The sequence below is a fragment of the Tachyglossus aculeatus genome, chromosome 5, assembly GCF_015852505.1.
Source record: "Tachyglossus aculeatus isolate mTacAcu1 chromosome 5, mTacAcu1.pri, whole genome shotgun sequence".
Taxonomy (NCBI): Eukaryota; Metazoa; Chordata; class Mammalia; order Monotremata; family Tachyglossidae; genus Tachyglossus; species Tachyglossus aculeatus.
The window spans coordinates 71,747,410-71,766,815 of NC_052070.1; the positions used below are offsets into that span (position 1 = coordinate 71,747,410).

General features: G+C 45.5%; 1 protein-coding gene and 1 long non-coding RNA gene across 2 annotated transcripts; one reads left to right on the forward strand and one right to left on the reverse strand.

Annotated features, from left to right (window-relative positions):
• The first annotated feature begins 156 nt into the window (after positions 1-156).
• Positions 157-19,406, forward strand: SENP8 (SUMO peptidase family member, NEDD8 specific). Its single transcript, XM_038746502.1, has 2 exons — positions 157-216; positions 17,817-19,406. Exons 1-2 carry the CDS (start codon positions 181-183, stop codon positions 18,489-18,491), a joined length of 711 nt encoding a protein of 236 aa, XP_038602430.1. The 5' UTR covers positions 157-180; the 3' UTR covers positions 18,492-19,406.
• On the reverse strand, positions 15,348-16,170 carry LOC119928337. Its single transcript, XR_005451072.1, has 2 exons — positions 16,126-16,170; positions 15,348-15,804 (listed from the first exon to the last, which is right to left on the reverse strand). It is a non-coding gene; the product is annotated as an uncharacterized LOC119928337 (long non-coding RNA).

A 19,406-nucleotide genomic window follows, 5' to 3' on the forward strand; every position in this document is an offset into this window, starting at 1 on the left:
GCGCCCGACGCCCTCCCCCCACCCTCGTCTCACGTGACTCCCGCCCGCTCATTGGACGGCGCCCGAGCGGCGCCCCCCCCCCACCCCGCGCGCGCGGTTACCGGGGCGACCGGCGCCGTCGCAAACCGCCGGCTTTACGGCCCGCCCCGGCAGCGGTCGCTAGGGGAAGGCCGGGAGCTGATGCTGCGCCGCGTCCCCCCGGGGGGCCTGGACCAGGTAAGGAGGTCAATCATCGGTCAATCAATCAATCAATCAATCAATCAATCATATTTATTGAGCGCTGACTATGTGCAGAGCACTGGACTGAGCGCTTGGGAAGGACAAATTGGCAACACATAGAGACAGTCCCTACCCAACAGTGGATAAGCGCTTAGTACAGTGCTCTGCACATAGTAAGCGCCCAATAAATACGATTGATTGGGTACTTATTGAGCGCCCAGCACTGTGCTGAGCGCTTCGAAAGTACAACTCCCTCTGCCCCTCCGCCAAGCTAGCTCTCTTCCTCCCTTCAAGGCCCTGCTGAGAGCTCACCTCCTCCAGGAGGCCTTCCCAGACTGAGCCCCTTCCTTCCTCTCCCCCTCGTCCCCCTCTCCATCCCCCCATCTTACCTCCTTCCCTTCCCCACAGCACCTGTATATATGTATGTACATCTTTATTACTCTATTTATTTTGCTTGTCCATCTCTGTTCTATTTATTTTATTTTGTGAGTATGTTTGGTTTTGTTCTCTGTCTCCCCCCTTTTAGACTGTGAGCCCACTGTTGGGTAGGGACCGTCTCTAGATGTTGCCAACTTGTACTTCCCAAGCGCTTAGTACAGTGCTCTGCACACGGTAAGCGCTCAATAAATACGATTGATGATGAGGATGAACTCCGCAACCGACAACGACAGTCCCTACTCCAGCCACGGGCCTCGCCGTCTAAAAGGGAAGATAATGATAATAGTAATAGGGATGGCGTTTATTAAGCGCTTACTGTGTGCCAAAGCACTGGGGAGGTTACAAGGGGATCAGGTTGTCCCACTGGCACAGTCTGAATTCCCATTTTGCAGATGAGGGAACGGAGGCACAGAGAATCAATCAATCAATCGTATTTATTGAGCACTTACTGTGTGCCCAGCACTGTGCTAAGCGCTTGGAAATTACAACTCCACCAACTGAGACAGTCCCTACTCCAGCCACGGGCCTCGCCGTCTAAAGGGGAAGATAATAATAATAATAATGATAGTGATGGTGTTTATTAAGCGCTTACTATGTGCCAAAGCACTGGGGAGGTTACAAGGGGATCAGGTTGTCCCACTGTCACAGTCTGAATTCCCATTTTACAGATGAGGGAGCGGAGGCACAGAGAATCAATCAATCAGTCGTATTTATTGAGCGCCCACCGTGTGCCCAGCACTGTGCTAAGCGCTTCGAAAGTCCAACTCCGCCAACCGACAGAGACAGTCCCTACTCCAGCCACGGGCCTCGCCGTCTAAAAGGGAAGATAATAATAATAATAATGATAGTGATGGCGTTTATTAAGCGCTTACTATGTGCCAAAGCCCTGGGGAGGTTACAAAGGGATCAGGTTGTCCCACTGTCACAGTCTGAATTCCCATTTTACAGATGAGGGAACGGAGGCACAGAGAATCAATCCATCGGATTGATTGATTTTAGACTGTGAACCCACTGTTGGGTAGGGACTGTCTCTGTATGTTGCCAGTTTGTACTTCCCAAGCGCTTAGTACAGTGCTCTGCACACAGGAAGCGCTCAATAAATACGATTGATGATGATGATTGAGCGCTTACTGTGTGCCCAGCACTGTGCTAAGCGCTTCAAAATTACAACTCCGCAACCGATAGAGACAATCCCTACTCCTGCAACGGGCCTTGCCGTCTAAAAGGGAAGATAATAATAATAATAATAGTGATGGCGTTTATTAAGCGCTTACTACGTGCCAAAGCACTGGGTAGGTTACAAGGGGATCAGGTTGTCCCACTGTCACAGTCTGAATTCCCATTTTACAGATGAGGGAACGGAGGCACAGAGAATCAATCCATCAGTCGTATTTATTGAGCGCTTACTGTGTGCCCAGCACTGTGCTAAGTGCTTGGGAAGTCCAACTCTGCCAACCGACAGAGACAGTCCCTACTCCAGCCACGGGCCTCGCCGTCTAAAAGGTAAGATAATAATAATAGTGATGGCGTTTATTAAGCGCTTACTATGTTCCAAAGCACTGGGGAGGTTACAAGGGGATCAGGTTGTCCCACTGGCACAGTCTGAATTCCCATTTTGCAGATGAGGGAACGGAGGCACAGAGAATCAATCCATCGGATTGACTGATTGATTGATTTTAGACTGTGAGCCCACTGTTGGGTAGGGACTGTCTCTATATGTTGCCAATTTGTACTTCCCAAGCGCTTAGTCCAGTGCTCTGCACACAGTAAGCGCTCAATAAATACGATTGATGATGATGATGATTGACCGTTTACTGTGTGCCCAGCACTGTGCTAAGCACTTCGAAAGTACAACTCTGCAACCGATAGAGACAGTCCCTACTCCAGCCACGGGCCTCACTGTCTAAAAGGGAAGACAATAATAATAATAATAATAGTGATGGCGTTTATTAAGCGCTTACTATGTGCCAAAGCACTGGGGAGGTTACAAGGTGATCAGGTTAATGATGATGGCATTTATTAAGCGCTTACTATGTGCCAAAGCACTGGGGAGGTTACATGGTGATCAGATTAATAATGATGGCATTTATTAAGCGCTTACTATGTGCAGAGCACTGTTCTAAGCGCTGGGGGGAAACAAGGTGATCAAGTTGTCCCACATGGGGCTCACAGGCCTTATCCCCATTTTACAGATGAGGGAACTGAGGCCCAGAGAAGTGAAGTGACTTGCCCAAGGTCACATAGCAGACATGTGGCGGAGTTGGGATTCGAACCCATGACCTCTGGCTCCAAAGCCCGTGCTCTTTCCACTGAGCCACGCTGTCCCACTGTCACAGTCTGAATTCCCATTTTACAGATGAGGGAACGGAGGCACAGAGAATCATTCCATCAATCAATCAATCGTATTTATTGAGCGCCCACCGTGTGCCCAGCACTGTGCTAAGCGCTTGGCAAAGTACAACTCCACCAACCGATAGAGACAGTCCCTACTCCAGCCACGGGCCTCGCCGTCTAAAAGGGAAGATAATAACAATAATAATAATAGTGATGGTGTTTATTAAGCGCTGACTATGTGCCAAAGCACTGGGGAGGTTACAAGGTGATCAGGTTAATAATAATGGCATTTATTAAGCGCTTACTATGTGCAGAGCACTGTTCTAAGCGCTGGGGGGAAACAAGGTGATCAAGTTGTCCCACATGGGGCTCAGAGTCTTTATCCCCATTTTACAGATGAGGGAACTGAGGCCCAGAGAAGTTAAGTGACTTGCCCAAGGTCACACAGCAGACATGTGGCGGAGTCGGGATTCGAACCCATGACCTCTGACTCCAAAGCCCGGGCTCTTTCCACTGAGCCACGCTGTCCCACTGTCACAGTCTGAATTCCCATTTTACAGATGAGGGAACGGAGGCACAGAGAATCAATCAATTGTATTTATTGAGCGCATACTGTGTGCAGAGCACTGTACTAAGCACTTGGGAAGTACAAGTTGGCAACTTATAGAGACAGTCCCTACCCAACAGTGGGCTCACAGTCTAAAAGGGGGAGACAGAAAACAAAACCAAACATACTAACAAAATAAAATAAATAGAATAGATAAGTACAAGTAAAATAAATAAATAAATAGAGTAATAAATATGTACAAACAAATATACAGGTGCTGTGGGGAAGGGAAGGAGGTAAGATGGGGGATGGAGAGGGGATGCAAAGCACTGTGCTAAGCACTGGGGAGGTTACAAGGTGATCAGGTTGTCCCACTGGGGGCTCACAGTCTGAATTCCCATTTTACAGATGAGGGAACGGAGGCACAGAGAAGTTAAGTGACTTGCCCAGAGTCACACAGCTGACAGGTGGCGGAGCCGGGACTTGAACCCATGACCTCCGACTCCAAAGCCCGTGCTCTTGCCACTGAGCCACGCTGCTTCTCTGGTGATGGCATTTGTTAAGTGCCTACAGCGTGCCAAGCGCTGGGGCAGATCCAAGGTGATCAGGTTGTCCCCCGTGGGGCTCACAGTCGTCATCCCCATTTTACAGATGAGGGAACTGAGGCCCAGAGAAGTGAACAACAGGCAAGTGGCAGAGTAGGGATTAGAACCCATGACCTTTTTCTTGCCTGAAAGGCCTGGTCCGGTCCTGCCCTCCGCCCCCATCCCAGGGTGGCCCCCCAGGGCACTAGAGGAGGCAGAGGGGCTCGCCTCACCTCCCCGGACCCCCTGGCAGTCGTAAGGACCTGGGTTCTAATCCTGCTCCCCCACTTGTCTGCTGGGAGACCTTGGACAAGTCGTTTTACTTCTCTGTGCCTCCGAACCCCCGGGACCAGCGTGGCCTGGTGGACGGAGCCCGTGGGTTCCACTCCTGCCTCCCCCACTTGTCTGCTGGGAGACCCTGGACAATAATAGTAATAAAAATGGTATTTGTTAAGCGCTTACTATGTGCCGAGCACTATTCTAAGCGCTGGGGGGGATACAAGGTCATCAGGTTGTCCCGCGTGGGGCCCATAGTCTTCATCCCCATTTTACGGATGAAGGAACCTCGGTCCAGAGAAGTGAAGTGACTTACCCTTAGTCACACAGCTGACAAGTGGCGGAGTCAGGATTAGAACCCACGACCTCTGACTCTCTAGCCCGGGCTCTTTTCACTGAGCCACGCGACTTCTCCATGTTGTTTCATTTCTCCTTTGAACCCCCGGGACGAGCGCGGCCCGGTGGACGGAGCACCGCCCTGGGAGTCGGAAGGACCTGGGTTCCAATCCCGCCCACCCCACTTGTCTGCTGGGAGACCCCGGACAAGTCGTTTCGCTTCTCTGTGCCTCCGTCCCCTCATCTGTAAAATGGGGATTAAGACTGTGAGCCCCAGGTGAGACGGGGACTGCGTCCAACTTGATTAGCTTGTATTCATTCATTCCGTCGTATTTATGGAGTGCTTACTGTGTGCAGAGCACTATACTACGCGCTTGGAAAGTACAATTCAGTAATACAGAGAGACAATCCCTGCCCACACCGGGCTTCTACCCCAGCGCTTCGTACAGAGCTTGGCACAGATTAAGTGTTGACAAATACTATTAAAAATAAAACTGGTTAAGGGGGAAAAGGCGAACCTCCCACAGCTTTGGTTTTTTGGGCTGTCCACTTGACCTGTTCAAAGGAGAGCGATACTGGCCACTTTTTAACTCAGCGTTTATTGAGGCTTCACGTTTGGCTTCAAGGCTGTCCATCACCTCGCCCCCTCCTACCTCATCTCCCTTCCCTCCTTCTACAGCCCAGTTCGCACCCTCCACTCCTCTGCCGCTAGCCTCCTCACCGTGCCTCGTTCTCAATCAATCAATCAATCAATCGTATTTATTGAGCGCTTACTATGTGCAGAGCACTGTACTAAGCGCTTGGGAAGTATAAATTGGCATCACATAGAGACAGTCCCTACCCAACAGTGGGCTCACAGTCTAAAAGCCTGTCCCACCGTCGAACCCCGGCCCACGTCCTTCCCCTGGTCTGGAATGCCCTCCCTCCCCACATCCTCCAAGCTTCCTCCTTTCAAAGCCCTACTGAGAGATCACCTCCTCCAGGAGGCCTTCCCACACTGAGCCCCCTTTTCTTCTTCCCCTCCTCATCCCCCCCGCCCTACCTCCTTCCCCGCACAGCACCTGTGTTTATGCTTGTACAGATTTATTACTCTATTTTACTTGTACATATTTACTATTCTTTTTATTTTGTCAATGATCATCAATCATCAATCGTATTTATTGAGCGCTTACTATGTGCAGAGCAATGGTGTCCATCTAGCTTTACTTCTATTTATCCTGATGACTTGACACCTGACCACATGTTTTGTTTTGTTGTCTGTCTCCCCCTTCTAGACTGTGAGCCTGTTGTTGGGTAGGGACCGTCTCTATATGTCGCCAACTTGTACTTCCCAAGCGCTTAGTACAGTGCTCTGCACACAGTAAGTGCGCAATAAATACGATTGAATGAATGAATGAATGAGGGCCAGGCGGAAGATGACTTTTTCATTCAATCATACTTTTTGAGTGTTTACTGTGTGCAGTAAGCACTAGCCCACTGTTGGGTAGGGACTGTCTCTATATGTTGCCAATTTGTACTTCCCAAGCGCTTAGTACAGTGCTCTGCACATAGTAAGCGCTCAATAAATACGATTGATGACTAAGCGCGTGCGAGATTACAATGAGCCATGTTGCCCATGTAGTCAAAGGCTTGGTAAATCAATCAATCAATCAATCAATTGTATTTATTGAGCGCTTACTGTGTGCAGAGCACTGTACTAAGCGCTTGGGAAGTACAAGTTGGCAACATATAGAGGCGGTCCCTACCCAACAGTGGGCTCACAGTCTAGAAGGGGGAGACAGAGAACAAAACCAAACATATTAACAAAATAAAATAAATAGAATAAATATGTACAAGTAAAATAAATAGAATAATAGGCCTGAGCCAGGCACAAAGTAGGGATCTGAAAGGGGCAGCTGAGAAAACAGTAATAATAATGGTACTGTTCAGTGCTTACTGTATGCCAAGCACTGTTCTAAGCTCTGGGGTAGACACAAGTTAATCAGGTTGGACGCAAACCCTGCCCCACATGGGGCTCAAAGCCTAAGCAGGGGGGAGTAGGATTCAATCCCCATTTTACAGATGAGGTAGTTGAGGCACAGAGAAATGATTTGCCCAAGGTCACAGCAGACACGTGCCAGTGCTGACATTAGAACCCAGGTCCTCTGACTCCCGAGCCCGTGCTCTTTCCACTAGGCCATGGTGCTTCTCTAGAACAATCGTGCAGTAACTTTGCAGCTGCCATCTCTACTTATTTACAGAAGTAATGCCCTTGCCTATCCTCCAACTCTGTTGTCAATCAATTGTATTTATTGAGTGCTTCCTGTGCGCAGAGCACTGCCCTAAACTTTAAGCAGGACAGGTGTCGTTTAGATGTTAGGAAGGACTTCCTTGCCTCCAGAAATCAAGGATGGGGCGCGATGAATTTGGCCAGGCCGGCTACTGTGCCTCACGTTATTTGTAAACCGAGGTTCCCAAGACCTCTTAGATTGAGAGCTCCGTGGGAGACGGGGAATGCGTCCAATTTGATGATCTGGGCCCAGTGCTTGATACACAGTAAGCACTTAATAAATACCGTAACTGAGGCTAAATTACCAACGTTGCACAAGTCTGTTCAGATAAAAAAAGTAGTTTTGAAAGCTCCTTGTTGGCAGAGATCACGTCTTTGCCCAGAGCTCTGCACCCAGTAAGGGCTCAATAAATACCACTGATTGATTGATTAAAAAGTGGGAAGTGGGGGACGTTGCGGGGGCAGTGGAGGAGGAGTTTGAGAGGTAGAAGCAGTCTGCGTCAGGCCTAGAGTTAATCTCGTGGTGATCTGTACCTAGTATGTCCAGACCAGCTCTAATCGACAAAACAGTGGCATAGATTGCCAAAGAGGTTGAGTAGTCATCACCAAAAATCTCTGAAATTTAAGCAAACCATACTATTTAGTCCAGTGTTTAAAATAAATTGGAACGGGCCCCCTTATTGTTTGCCCTTATTTATCTTCTGTCTATCCTAGTGCTCAGTACAGTTCTTGGAACATAAGGGCTTAATAAAGACAATCATTATTATTGTTATTCCTATCCCCTGATTTCCAGAGCACGGCTCTTTCCAGTGAACAGTGGAGCTCTTGTTCTAAAACCACCCCTGAAATTTTAGTTTTTCAAATGGTTTCCAAATATGGATGATTTTCACCCCTTCATGCTTTCTCCCAGTAGTTCTGCATCTTTCCAAGACCTTAAAAATCTTTTTGCGTGAGCCAGATGTGGAAAGTCGTTTCCAACAAAATTCATTAAGCATGCCTATTCTCTTCTGCATCCCTTGTTTTTTTTTTCCAACAGTACTCGCCAACACAAAGTGTGCTGTGGATAGCACCGATTGATTGAAAATGCACCATGATTAATATTGCTTAGTTACAGATGTTCATCCAAAGAATTAGAAAAATGCAGATATGGGTAGAAGGAAAAATTGCTTTTTACTTCCAGTTTTTCAGGTTGTTTTTAGTATGAGAAACAAAATGTCATTCCAAATAGTGCTTGAGTCCTCAAAGTTGGAATGGTGTCCTGGAATTAAAGTTCTTTTCTGGGCCGTTTCTGACTTGCCGTGTTACCCTGGGCAGTTTTACCCTCAAGTGGTAAATGGAGAAAATCCAAGTGTAAGGCCAGAAGGTTCCAGAAGCCTGCCCTCCTCCTCCAGAAAACGTACACTTTTTCAGGAGGCGGACAGGCCCCATCATCACATGGTAGTAAATTGCTTTAAAATAGCAGCTCCTGCACTAAGTAGTAAATGGCTAGCTTCACCCTTCTACATCTGTCTTACCATTCAAAAACTCCAACATCTTGTATAGCTGTGAAAATTAATGAATTTATGTTGATAAGAAATTAAGCCATATTTTCTTTCGTGTGTAACTAGCGTGTAATAGGGTGATTCCTAAAATGCAGATTCACTCATCTGGGGTAGAGAAATAGGCGTCATTGTTCCACATGCCTGTTTTTTAACTCTGGCATGTAGGGCTTAATCTCTGAAGGAAATGTTTAATTAAAATAAAATTACTGCAACAGATGTACGCTGGTCTTTTGCATATTAGGTCATTGTTTGTAAGGATTGCAAATTGCTTACTTGCTAACATCCTTTAAGGTGGTATTTTCGTGTCACTGGAATATACTGAAATTGCTTTTATAAAATTAATGTGTATCACTGCATTTCTCTGGCATGTATCAGTATAGAAGGAAGGTACCATTTCAGCATGGATAGTACAAAGAGAAGGAACATGTCTCCCTTTTTGGCTTCATCAGCAGGCTACTGTGGGACCAACCAGCAGGAATGGGGACTAGCAGCCGGCCCAAAACAATGTGCTTTTATCCACGCAGGCTCTCCTAGAGCTTTCCAAATCACCAAACCACCAGAGCTTCACAGGCACGGCTGTTTGAAATTGTCAACTTTATGGTGTTTCCAGTGACAATGTATGGATCCGACAGCTGGACAGTGAAAAAACAGGATAGAAAGAACATCGATTCTTTTAAAATGAGGTGTTGGAGAAGGCTTTTGCAAATACCACGGACTGCCCAAAAATCAAACAAATGGATTTTGGAGCAAATTGATCTTTGGAAGGCCAGGTGACTCGACTTAAATTAGCGTATTTTGGACACATAACCAGGAGGACTAATTCTCTGGAGAAGACACTAATGCTAGGAAAAGTCCCAGGGAAAACATGAAAGAGGCAGACTGGCAGCTAGATGGATAGAGACCATAACAACGATAACGGAAAAACCATTAGAAAGGTTACGGATTAAGGCAAAGGACAGAACGTTCTGGAGAAAGTATATCCATGGAGTCGCTATGAATCGGAAACGATGTGACGGCACTTAATAGTAATAATAATAATTCTAATTCCATTTAAATCTCTTTTCCTCCCCCTTACTTACCCAGGATCCCCTTTGTGCCAGTAGACCTCCTCCAGGAGGCCTTCCCAGACTGAGCCCCTTCCTTCCTCTCCCCCTCGTCCCCCTCTCCACCCATCTTACCTCCTTCCCTTCCCCACAGCACCTGTATATATGTATATATGTTTGTACGTATTTATTACTCTATTTATTTTGCTTGTACATATCTATTCTATTTATTTTATTTTGTTAGTATGTTTGGTTTTGTCTCCCCCTTTTAGACTGTGAGCCCACTGTTGGGTAGGGACTGTCTCTATATGTTGCCAATTTGTACTTCCCAAGCGCTTAGTACAGTGCTCTGCACACAGTAAGCGCTCAATAAATACGATTGAGGATGATGATGGAGTAGGCCAACATCTGCCTTCCCCAAATCAATGCCCAAGTGCCGTATCCATTCACTTCCCCCAAAGAAAGCTTGCATGAGAAGTTGCATCAACTGCAGTGTATTCAGATGTATAAGGAAGTCTCTTCTATGGAGCTGTTCATTTACCGATTTGAAAGCGCTTAGAACAGTGCTTGGCACATAGTAAGCACTTAACAAATACCATTATTATTATTATTATTATTATTATTACTATAATTATGCCTAGCCTGTCCGCATTTACTAGGTTATTAAGATTTAGGTTGGTGGGAGGGTTTTCTTTTTAATAACTTATACATAGAATTTCCTGAATTTTGAAGGGAAGTCTATTTTGAAAAAAATACTATAAGTTATTTGATAAGCAATCACTCCCAGTAGTTACTCTTTGAAGAGGGTCATGCATTTGAGCTGGGTTGCATCTCCAGTAGATCACTGTGTAGTCCTACAGGCGTTTTTGGAAATAACATTGAAAATGGATGGTAGAAATGGAATATCTAATCCGAAGGGGAGATTTCTGGCTTGTTTTATGGTGTTTTTTTTTTTAAAAACTAACAGCACAAGCTTCCCTGCTCTGTCGGATATGTGAGCAATGTACAGAATGCAAGCTTCATCTTGCCAGTTCAGAAGATCTAATGACTGAAAATTTTCTGTTGGATTTAGTTCTCCCTAGGAATTGACAGCGGGAATATTCCAATGAAGGAAGATCAGAGAGGAATACCCACAGCTGACAAGCTAGATGTCTGTAGTCCTTTTTCCTTTTTACTAAAATGGTTTTACCTATGTCAGACCTTGGAAACCTGAGTACCCAGCTACTGACTGTTCTAGTACTTTTCTCCCAACCTACGAATTCATATTATTAATTAATTACGGTATTTGGTAAGTGCTCACTAAGAGCCAAGGACAAGGACCAAGTGCCGGTGGTGGATGGAAGGTTATCAGTTTGTACACAGCCCCTGCCTATCACGGAGCTCACAGCCTAGATGGGCCGGAGTAGGGTTTGTTGAGAAGCAGAGTGGCATAGTAGATAGAGCGTAGGCTTGGGAGTCAGAAGGTCAGTCCTTGGCACGTAGGAAGTGTTGAATAAATACCATAAGACTAATAATATTCCACACTAGTGAGGTTAGTGGCAATGGTGCAGGAGGAGCAAGGGAGTATAAGGTGGGCTTTGATCTGAGGTTCAGGTTCAAGGGAAGTAGCTAGCTTTCCTTAAAGATGACCCCTCCCGGGATGGGAATTCCTTAGGGACAAAACTTGGGAAATTGAACTTTATGAATGGACAGTACCTTGGAGCTTCCACCCAGGCATCTCTGGTCGGCATATGTGGGTGTGACGGGGATAGATAACTAATCAATCATATTTACCAAGTGCTCACTGTGGGTAGGACACTGTATTAAGTACTTGGGAGAATAGAATATAACAGCATTGGAAGACATGTTCTGTGCCCAAATGGCCTATACCCATCCTGAGTGGAAAAGTTGTGGCCTAGAGGTAAGAGCACAGGCCTGGGTGTCAGAGGGCACGGGGCTCTGCCACATGACTGCTGTGTGACCTTGGGCAAGTCACTTCCCTTCTCTGGGCCTCAGTTACCTCATCTGTAAAATGGGGATTGAGACTGCACTTAGTACAGTACCTGGCACATAGTAAGCACTTAACTAATACCGTAATTATTGCTATCCCCAGGATGAGGAAAGTGAGGCACAGAGAAGTTGAGTGATTTGCCCAAGGTCATGCAGCAGACAAGTGGCAGAGCCAGGATTAGAACCCAGGCCCTCTGACCCTCAGGCCCATGCTCTTTCCACTAGGCCATGCTGATTCTTATAAGTATATACAAAATAATAGTATTTAACAATATTAAGACAGTGCTAAATATTGATCTTCCCAGTGTGTTACATTATGTTCATTCATTCATTCAATCATATTTATTGAGCGCTTACTGTGTGCAGAACACTGTACTAAGCGCTTGGGAAGTACAAGTTGGCAACATATAGAGACGGTCCCTACCCAACAGCGGGCTCACGGTCTAGAAGGGGGAGACAGACAACAAAACAAAACATATTAACAAAATAAAATAAATAGAATAGTAAATATGTACAAGTAAAATAAATAGAGTAATAAATATGTACAAACATATATACAGGTGCTGTGGGGAGGGGAAGGAGGTAAGGCGGGGGGATGGGGAGGGGGAGGAGGGGGAGACGAAGGAGGGGGCTCAGTCTGGGAAGGCCTCCTGGAGGAGGTGAGCTCTCAGTAGGGCTTTGAAGGGAGGAAGAGAGCAAGCTTGGCAGATGTGCGGAGGGAGGGCATACCAGGCCAGGGGGAGGACGTGGGCCGGGGGTCGACGGCGGGACAGGCGAGAACGAGGCACAGTGAGGAGGTTAGTGGCAGAGGAGCAGAGGGTGCGGGCTGGGCTGTAGAAGGAAAGAAGGGAGGTGAGGTAGGAGGGGGCGAGGTGATGGAGAGATGTTGAAGTGTTGAAGTGAAGTGAATCTTACCCCTGTACTTCTTACTCCTTACTAACGCTCCTCAATCAATCATACTTATTGAGCACTTATTGTGTGCAGAGCACTGTACTAAGTGCTTGGGGAAATACGGTACAACACAGTTGGTAGACATGTGTCCTGCCCATGAGGAGTTATGCAAGCCGCCACTGACTTCTTGCCCACGTCCTGCTTCTGGCCTGGAACCCACACCCCTCTTCATAACCGGCAGACAATTACTGTCCTGCCTTCAAAGTCTTATTGAAGACACACTTCCTCCAAGAGGCCTTCCATGACTAGCCCTCATTTTCTTTTCTCCCACTCCCTTCTGCATCATCCAGATTTGCTCCCTTCATGCACCCTCCACCCTCAGTCCCACAGCACTTATGTACACATCTGTAATTTATTTATGTTAATGTCTGTCTCCCCCTCTAGACCATCAGCTTGTTGTGGGCAGCGAATGTCTCCTGTTATACTCTCCCAAGTGTTTCATACAGTGCTCTCCATACAGTAAGCACTCAATAAATTCGATTTGATCGAAGGAGCTTAACAGTTTAGAGAGGGAGACAGACATTAAAATAAGTTACGGTTATGTACATAAATGCTGTGGGACTGAGGGTGGGGTGAATTAAGTAAGAGTATAAATCCAAGTGCACTGACAAGGCAGAGGGGAGATGGGGGAGAGGATATGAGGACTTAGTTGTGAAATGCCTCTTGGAGGAGATGTAAGACTGTGAGCCAGTTGCCAGTTTGTACTTTCTAAGTGCGTAGTACAGTGTTCTGCACACCGTAAGCCCTCAATAAATACAATTGAATGAATAAATGAATGAATGAATAAGGCTTTTAAGGTGGGGAGACTGATGGTCTGTTGGAGTTCCAGGCCAGAGGCAAGTTATGGGCAAAGAGTTGGTGGCAGGATAGTTGAGATTGAGGTACAGTGAGTAGGTTGGCATCAGAGGAGCGCAGTGAATGTGCTGGGTTGCAGTAGGAGTAGGAGGGGGGGCCCCGTGATAGAGTGCTTTAAGGCCAGTGGTAAGGAATTTCTGTTTGATGCAGAGATGGATGGGCCAATTTTCAACTTTGTGCCTCAGTTTCTTCACCTGTATAACAGGTAATACAAATTTCCACTTCCCAAATATCGAGTTAAAATTTTAAAAGGCATTTGGAGATCATTAGATAAAACTGCAGTCTCAGCCTCTCATTAGTAGCACTTCAGTCTTTTTTTTTTAAATGGTATTTAAGCACTTACTATGTGCCAGGCACTGTATTTAGTCCTGGGGTAATTCCAAGCTAATCAGGTTGGACACTTTCCATGTCCCACATGGGGCTCTCAGTCTTAATCCCCATTTTACAGATGAGGTCACCGAGGCACAGAGAAGTGCAGTGACTTCCCCAAGATTATACAGCGCACGTGGCAGAGCAGGGATTGGAACCCAGGTCCTTCTGACCCCTGGGCTCATGCTCTCTCCACTAGGCCATGCTGCTTCTCCAATCCTAATCTTGATCTTCTAGAAGTAGTTCGGTTTTTTAGGTTTCAAGAATGTTTTGGCCACCTTTTATGATTGAATCTTTCATGCTGCCAACTTGTACTTCCCAAGCGCTTAGTACAGTGCTCTGCACATAGTAAGCGCTCAATAAATACGATTGATGATGATGATGATGATCTTCAGCAGAGGCACCGATTGAGCACCTCCATGGGTAGGGAATGCTTGAACTAGGCACTTGGGAGTGTGCGGTTGAAGTGAAAGCCCTACTCCTTTGCCCCGGTACTGTCTTGTTAACAATTTAGAATCATTATGACTTTTCTGAGCCTTGTACCCAACAGAATGACAGGATTTCAAAATGTATTGGCAAAGGGTGAGGTCTCATTCAACAGTCAACAGTAACAGGAAGGAACAGCCTGAAAACGTGACTGTCATCACAGAAGGACAAGAGAAACAGCGTGGCTCAGTGGAAAGAGCACAGGCTTTGGAGTCAGAGGTCATGGGTTCAAGTCCCAACTCCACCAATTGTCAGCTGTGTGACTTTGGGCAAATCACTTAACTTCTCCGTGCCTCAGTTCCCTCATCTGTAAAATGGGGATGAAGACTGTGAGCCCCCTGTGGGGCAACCTGATCACCTTTTAACCTCCCCAGTGCTTAGAACAGTGCTTTGCACATAGTAAGTGCTTAATAAATGCCATTATTATTATTATTATTATTAAGGACATCTAATCACTTTACTTCCAAAACCTGAAAGCTTTTACTTTTGTTCATCGTCTGTGGCAACAAATGATCAAGGTGGCTACGGCTGTCATATTTTTAATTACCCCATTAAAATTGAAAATATCGAACCTTCCCTGGTTTTGTCTTCTAGAAGAATCCTTTCTGTTTGGGAATTACAGGCACACTGGGACAGAAAGTCCATCAAATTTTAAATTACCCCATAAAATTGAAAATATCAGACCTTTCTCTGGGCTTTGCTTTCTAGAAGAATCCTTTCTGTTGGGAAAGATTTTTCCCTTATGCAAGAGGCTAGGGTCTCAGCAATCAAATCCTTTTTTACTTGATGGGATTAAACTGAAATCAGAACGCAGTGTAAGAAAGGTCATCATGTAGACTTGGTAAATATAACATCAATTTAGGTCAGCCTACTTCATTTAACAGCAAAGAGCTCAGGAGGCTCTGTCGATAAAACTTTCCAAATTTTTTTTGCGTGCATTCACCCCACGTGCATTCAGCCTTCATGTTGTCCCCCTGGGGTTGGAAGACAAACTACTTTTGGAGCAGGTATCCTTCTGGCACCACCCTTCCCCATGCCAAAGATAAAACGCTGGGGCCCATTGACTCCCTATCTGACCCAATGCAAGAATTCCCATGAAGTCAGATAAGGAGAGAATCAAACCTCTTTTTATCTTTCCGAAAAGATGACTCCACCTTCACCACCTCAGGGATAGGAAAAGGCAGACTGCGGTGGACTATTGCAATTCGTTAGATAAAGCAGAACTGTGATTCTGGGTAGATGTTTTGGTTTTTTGGGGGGTTTTTTCATAGCAAGATTGGGAATTTTAAGATTGAAACATTTCTAAAGCATCTTCCGAGGAACTAGGGGAAATTGGTGTCACACACAACAAATAGTGACATTGACAGGGGAGACCACTCCAATTAGATCAGAGTTCTTTTATAGTATTAGTATTGTTGTTGTGACTGCTATAAAGTGCTTACGTTATGCAAAGCACTGGAGAAAAGTACAAGACTATTGATTCAGGCATGATCCGTGACCAAAGAGGACTCCTGATCTGAAATGTTCGGGGACTGCAAGCCCACCGGGAAAGAAAGGCAGTCAAATTCTGTAAAATATAAAAGCAAGACTATAAATAAATATATAAAATATATTATATATTATAATATATTATATATTATATATAATATATAAAATATATTAAAAAATATAAAAATAAAAATATAATACATTAATATATTGTATTATATAATATAATATATTATATTATATATTATATATTATATTATATGTAATATAATATATTATATATTATATTGATGTGTTAATATAATATAATAAATAAAAATATGAAAAATATAAAAGCAGTAAAAGCAAGACTAGCAGCTGAACCCTACTGTTGGGAGGGCAGAGTCTGCAGAGTCCTCACCTCTCCCGTCGGGGCTGTCCTCGGGCTGGCCAGTCACAACCATGCTTCCTCCGACCTGTAATTGATCAATCAGTCGTAGCTATTGAGGTGGTTACTTCATGCAGAACACTGTACTAAGCACTTGGTGTTAGCCTCTGACTCCCCCGCTAGATTGAAAACTCCTTGAGGACGGGAATCATGCCTACTTCTTGTGAAGCGCTTAGTACAGAGTGTGTACTCAACATATACCATTGATTGGATGACCTTTCTGGTGTTCTTTGGTTAGAAAGACGTGTTTCTTCCTGTCTCATGCTAAGGGGGCACCTCCCCTCCGCAGTGAAGGGGGGAGGCACCACAGTACCAGGCGCTGCCTACAGACCCCACAATTTATTCTTACTACAACAGCAGCTTTGCAGCTCTCTAGTTGGAGGCATTTGGAATCAGACTTTGTGACTGGTTCATTGTGGGCGGGGAATGTGTCTGTTTATTGTTATACTGTACTCCTGCAAGTGCTTAGTACAGTGTTTGCACACAGTAAACGCTCAATAAATGCAACTGAATGAATGAATGTTTGAGCAGCATCCTGGAAACCTTGCCATTAATATGTTGTGTATACTAATACTAGAACGAATAGTAATAATGATGGTATTTGTTAAGCGCTTACTGTGTGCCGAGCACTGTTCCAAGCGCTGGGGTAGATACAAGGTAATCAGGTTGTCCCACGTGGGGCTCACAGTCTTCATCCCCATTTTACAGATGAGGGAACAGAGGCACAGAGATGTTGAGTTGCCCAAGGTCACACAACTGACAAGCAGCGGAGCTAGTAATACTCATACTAGTAGTACTTACTGAGCCCCCATCGGGTATAGTACCCAGCCCTGAATTCTTGATCGTTCAGTTTCTGAAAGCTGAGAATAACTATGATAGGATCCTGTAAGAAATATTGAGCAAAAGTTATTATAAAGCATTTTAAAATTACAGTGTCTGCATCAGTGATATTTACTGAGAGCTTATTATGTTCAGAGGACTTGTACTAGGACTGTACTAAGTGCTTGGGTGAGTACAATACAACAGAATTAGCAGACACGTTCTCTGCTGATAATGAGCTTACAGTCTAGAGATGCCCAGGAGACAATTATAAAGTCTTTTCAATATCCTTTTAAGATGCTTATTTTACAGATGGAAAACTGAGGCAAAGAGTGGTTAGAGGATTTTCCCCAGAACTAGTACTAGAATTCTTACTCCCACAATCTATCTACATTTCTATCCTTGACTACACTGGCAGTTTCCATTTAGGGGATGGAAAGGGAGGAATACTTTATCTTTACACTCCTTAAAGGTCAGCAATGAAATGAATCATGTTCCCTGAGTCCTCCACTTGCCATTTTCATGCACAGTTAGCGAGGTCACTCTTACCAAACTCTTTTTTTTTGGTGGGGGGGGTGGGGGGGGGAATGCAAGGAAATCATCATCCCCGGGCCACCATGCCTGATACATTGCCAAGTACACAATAAATACTACTTTTATTTGGTAAATAATAATCTGACCTTTTAATTGATCCCTACTCTATAAGGAAAAACAAAGATTTGTCACTTTTCATTTGATTCAAAGAAGAAAATGTTTCTAGTCGTTCAAACTAGTTGCCCTCAAGTTGGGAAAAAGGTACGGATGGTTCCTTTTGTCAACACTGTGTTCTCTACCCTTTGCTGCAGGTTTTAGAGTTCCCAGGTGGACCCCCGCTGCCCAGGATGGACCCTGTTGTCTTGAGTTACATGGACAGTTTATTAAGGCAGTCAGATGTAAGGCTATTGGACCCGCCCAATTGGCTCAATGACCATATTATCGGGTTTGCCTTTGAGTACTTTGCCAGCGGCCAGTTCGTCGACTGTTCAGAGCAAGTCTGCTTCATCAGCCCCGAGGTGACTCAGTTTATCAAGTGCACCAGCTGCCCAGAGGAGGTGGCCTTATTCCTTGAGCCCCTGAACCTGCCCCAAAAGCAGGTAGTGTTCCTGCCTATCAACGATAACTCCAGCCAGGCAGCCGGGGGAACCCACTGGAGCCTGTTGGTTTACGAGCAGGAAAAGAATGGCTTTTCCCACTATGACTCCCATAGCAGAAGCAACTCTGTCCATGCCAGGCAGGTAGCGGGGAAACTCGAGGCCTTCTTGGGCAAAAGAGAAGATAAAATTGTCTTTGTGGAAGAGAAGACGCCCGCTCAGCAAAACAGCTATGACTGTGGGATGTACGTGATCTGCAACACAGAGGCCCTGTGTCAGCGAATGTTTAGGGCCCAGCCAGAGTCGGGGCTGCAGCACCTCACTCCTGCTTACATCACCCAGAAGAGGGCCGAGTGGAAGGACCTCATTGCCAGACTTTCGAGGAAATGATCTCCATTAATCCCCTCCCTTCTTGCCTCACCTGCTTCGTTGTACGTGTCCGGTGGATTCTGCCCACATCCTGTGCCTGAGGGTGATGCCCTGTCTCAAAACTTTGTTTTCCTCGCTCTTTACTGGGAAAAAAAAAGCCTGCCATGCCTCTGGGGTGGGTTACACTCTCCATTACCCCAGGGGAATATCCCATTTTTGTCCTGATTCAGTGCAGTAGGTGCTGCTAAAGTGTCTTGGGGTGAGGAAGGATGATGAGTTGCCCTGGAGCCCCAAATCTGCCTTAAATTCTTACTGCAAGAGATCGTTGTACTGCTGAGATCAATTTAACTCTGCATTTACGTCCCGATCCACATTTAAAGTAATTTTGATCTGCATATTAACTACAATGAATGAACTGTGGGTTGCGAAAGAGAAAGAACCTTTCTTTAAGGGAGGCCTAGTGACCGCCTGACCCAAATTGAAAAGAGGAGGGAAACACTCAGTTCGCTAATTTCCTGCAGCGGCCCATTGGTCAAGAGCGATCCAACAACTCAGATTGGACCAAATATCTCAGTTCATACTTAAATTGGCAGGGGGTGGGCTCAGTCCTCACCATGCAGAGGCCCCTCTGACTATCTGCTTTTTGCTTGCAAATCTTGTTAAGGCTGATGTGAACTCACCCTCCCATTTAAGTCTCCTGTTCTTAGAAGGCCTCGCTACCACATTGTTAGGGTTGGCCTGTCGGCGACATCAGCAGATTGATTGGCTTGTGCTGTTCAAACCTCGAAGTGTTTTTTGAGGTTTTCCGTGCTTGGTTCAGTTTACTCTTTCCCTCGTCCCACCCTCACTTGGAAGCTCTGTAATTTTAAGGAACACTGCTAAGGGTGTTCCTGCCCAAGATAACCATCTGATGCAAATAAATACTTCTGTCTTCAC

Excerpts from the sequence above, each read along its gene's own strand:
- SENP8 (XM_038746502.1), top strand. The coding sequence starts at position 181 with ATGCTGCGCCGCGTCCCCCCGGGGGGCCTGGACCAG. Across the intron at positions 217-17,816 it reads CCCCGGGGGGCCTGGACCAG|GTTTTAGAGTTCCCAGGTGG; the intron begins GTAAGGAGGTCA and ends CCTTTGCTGCAG.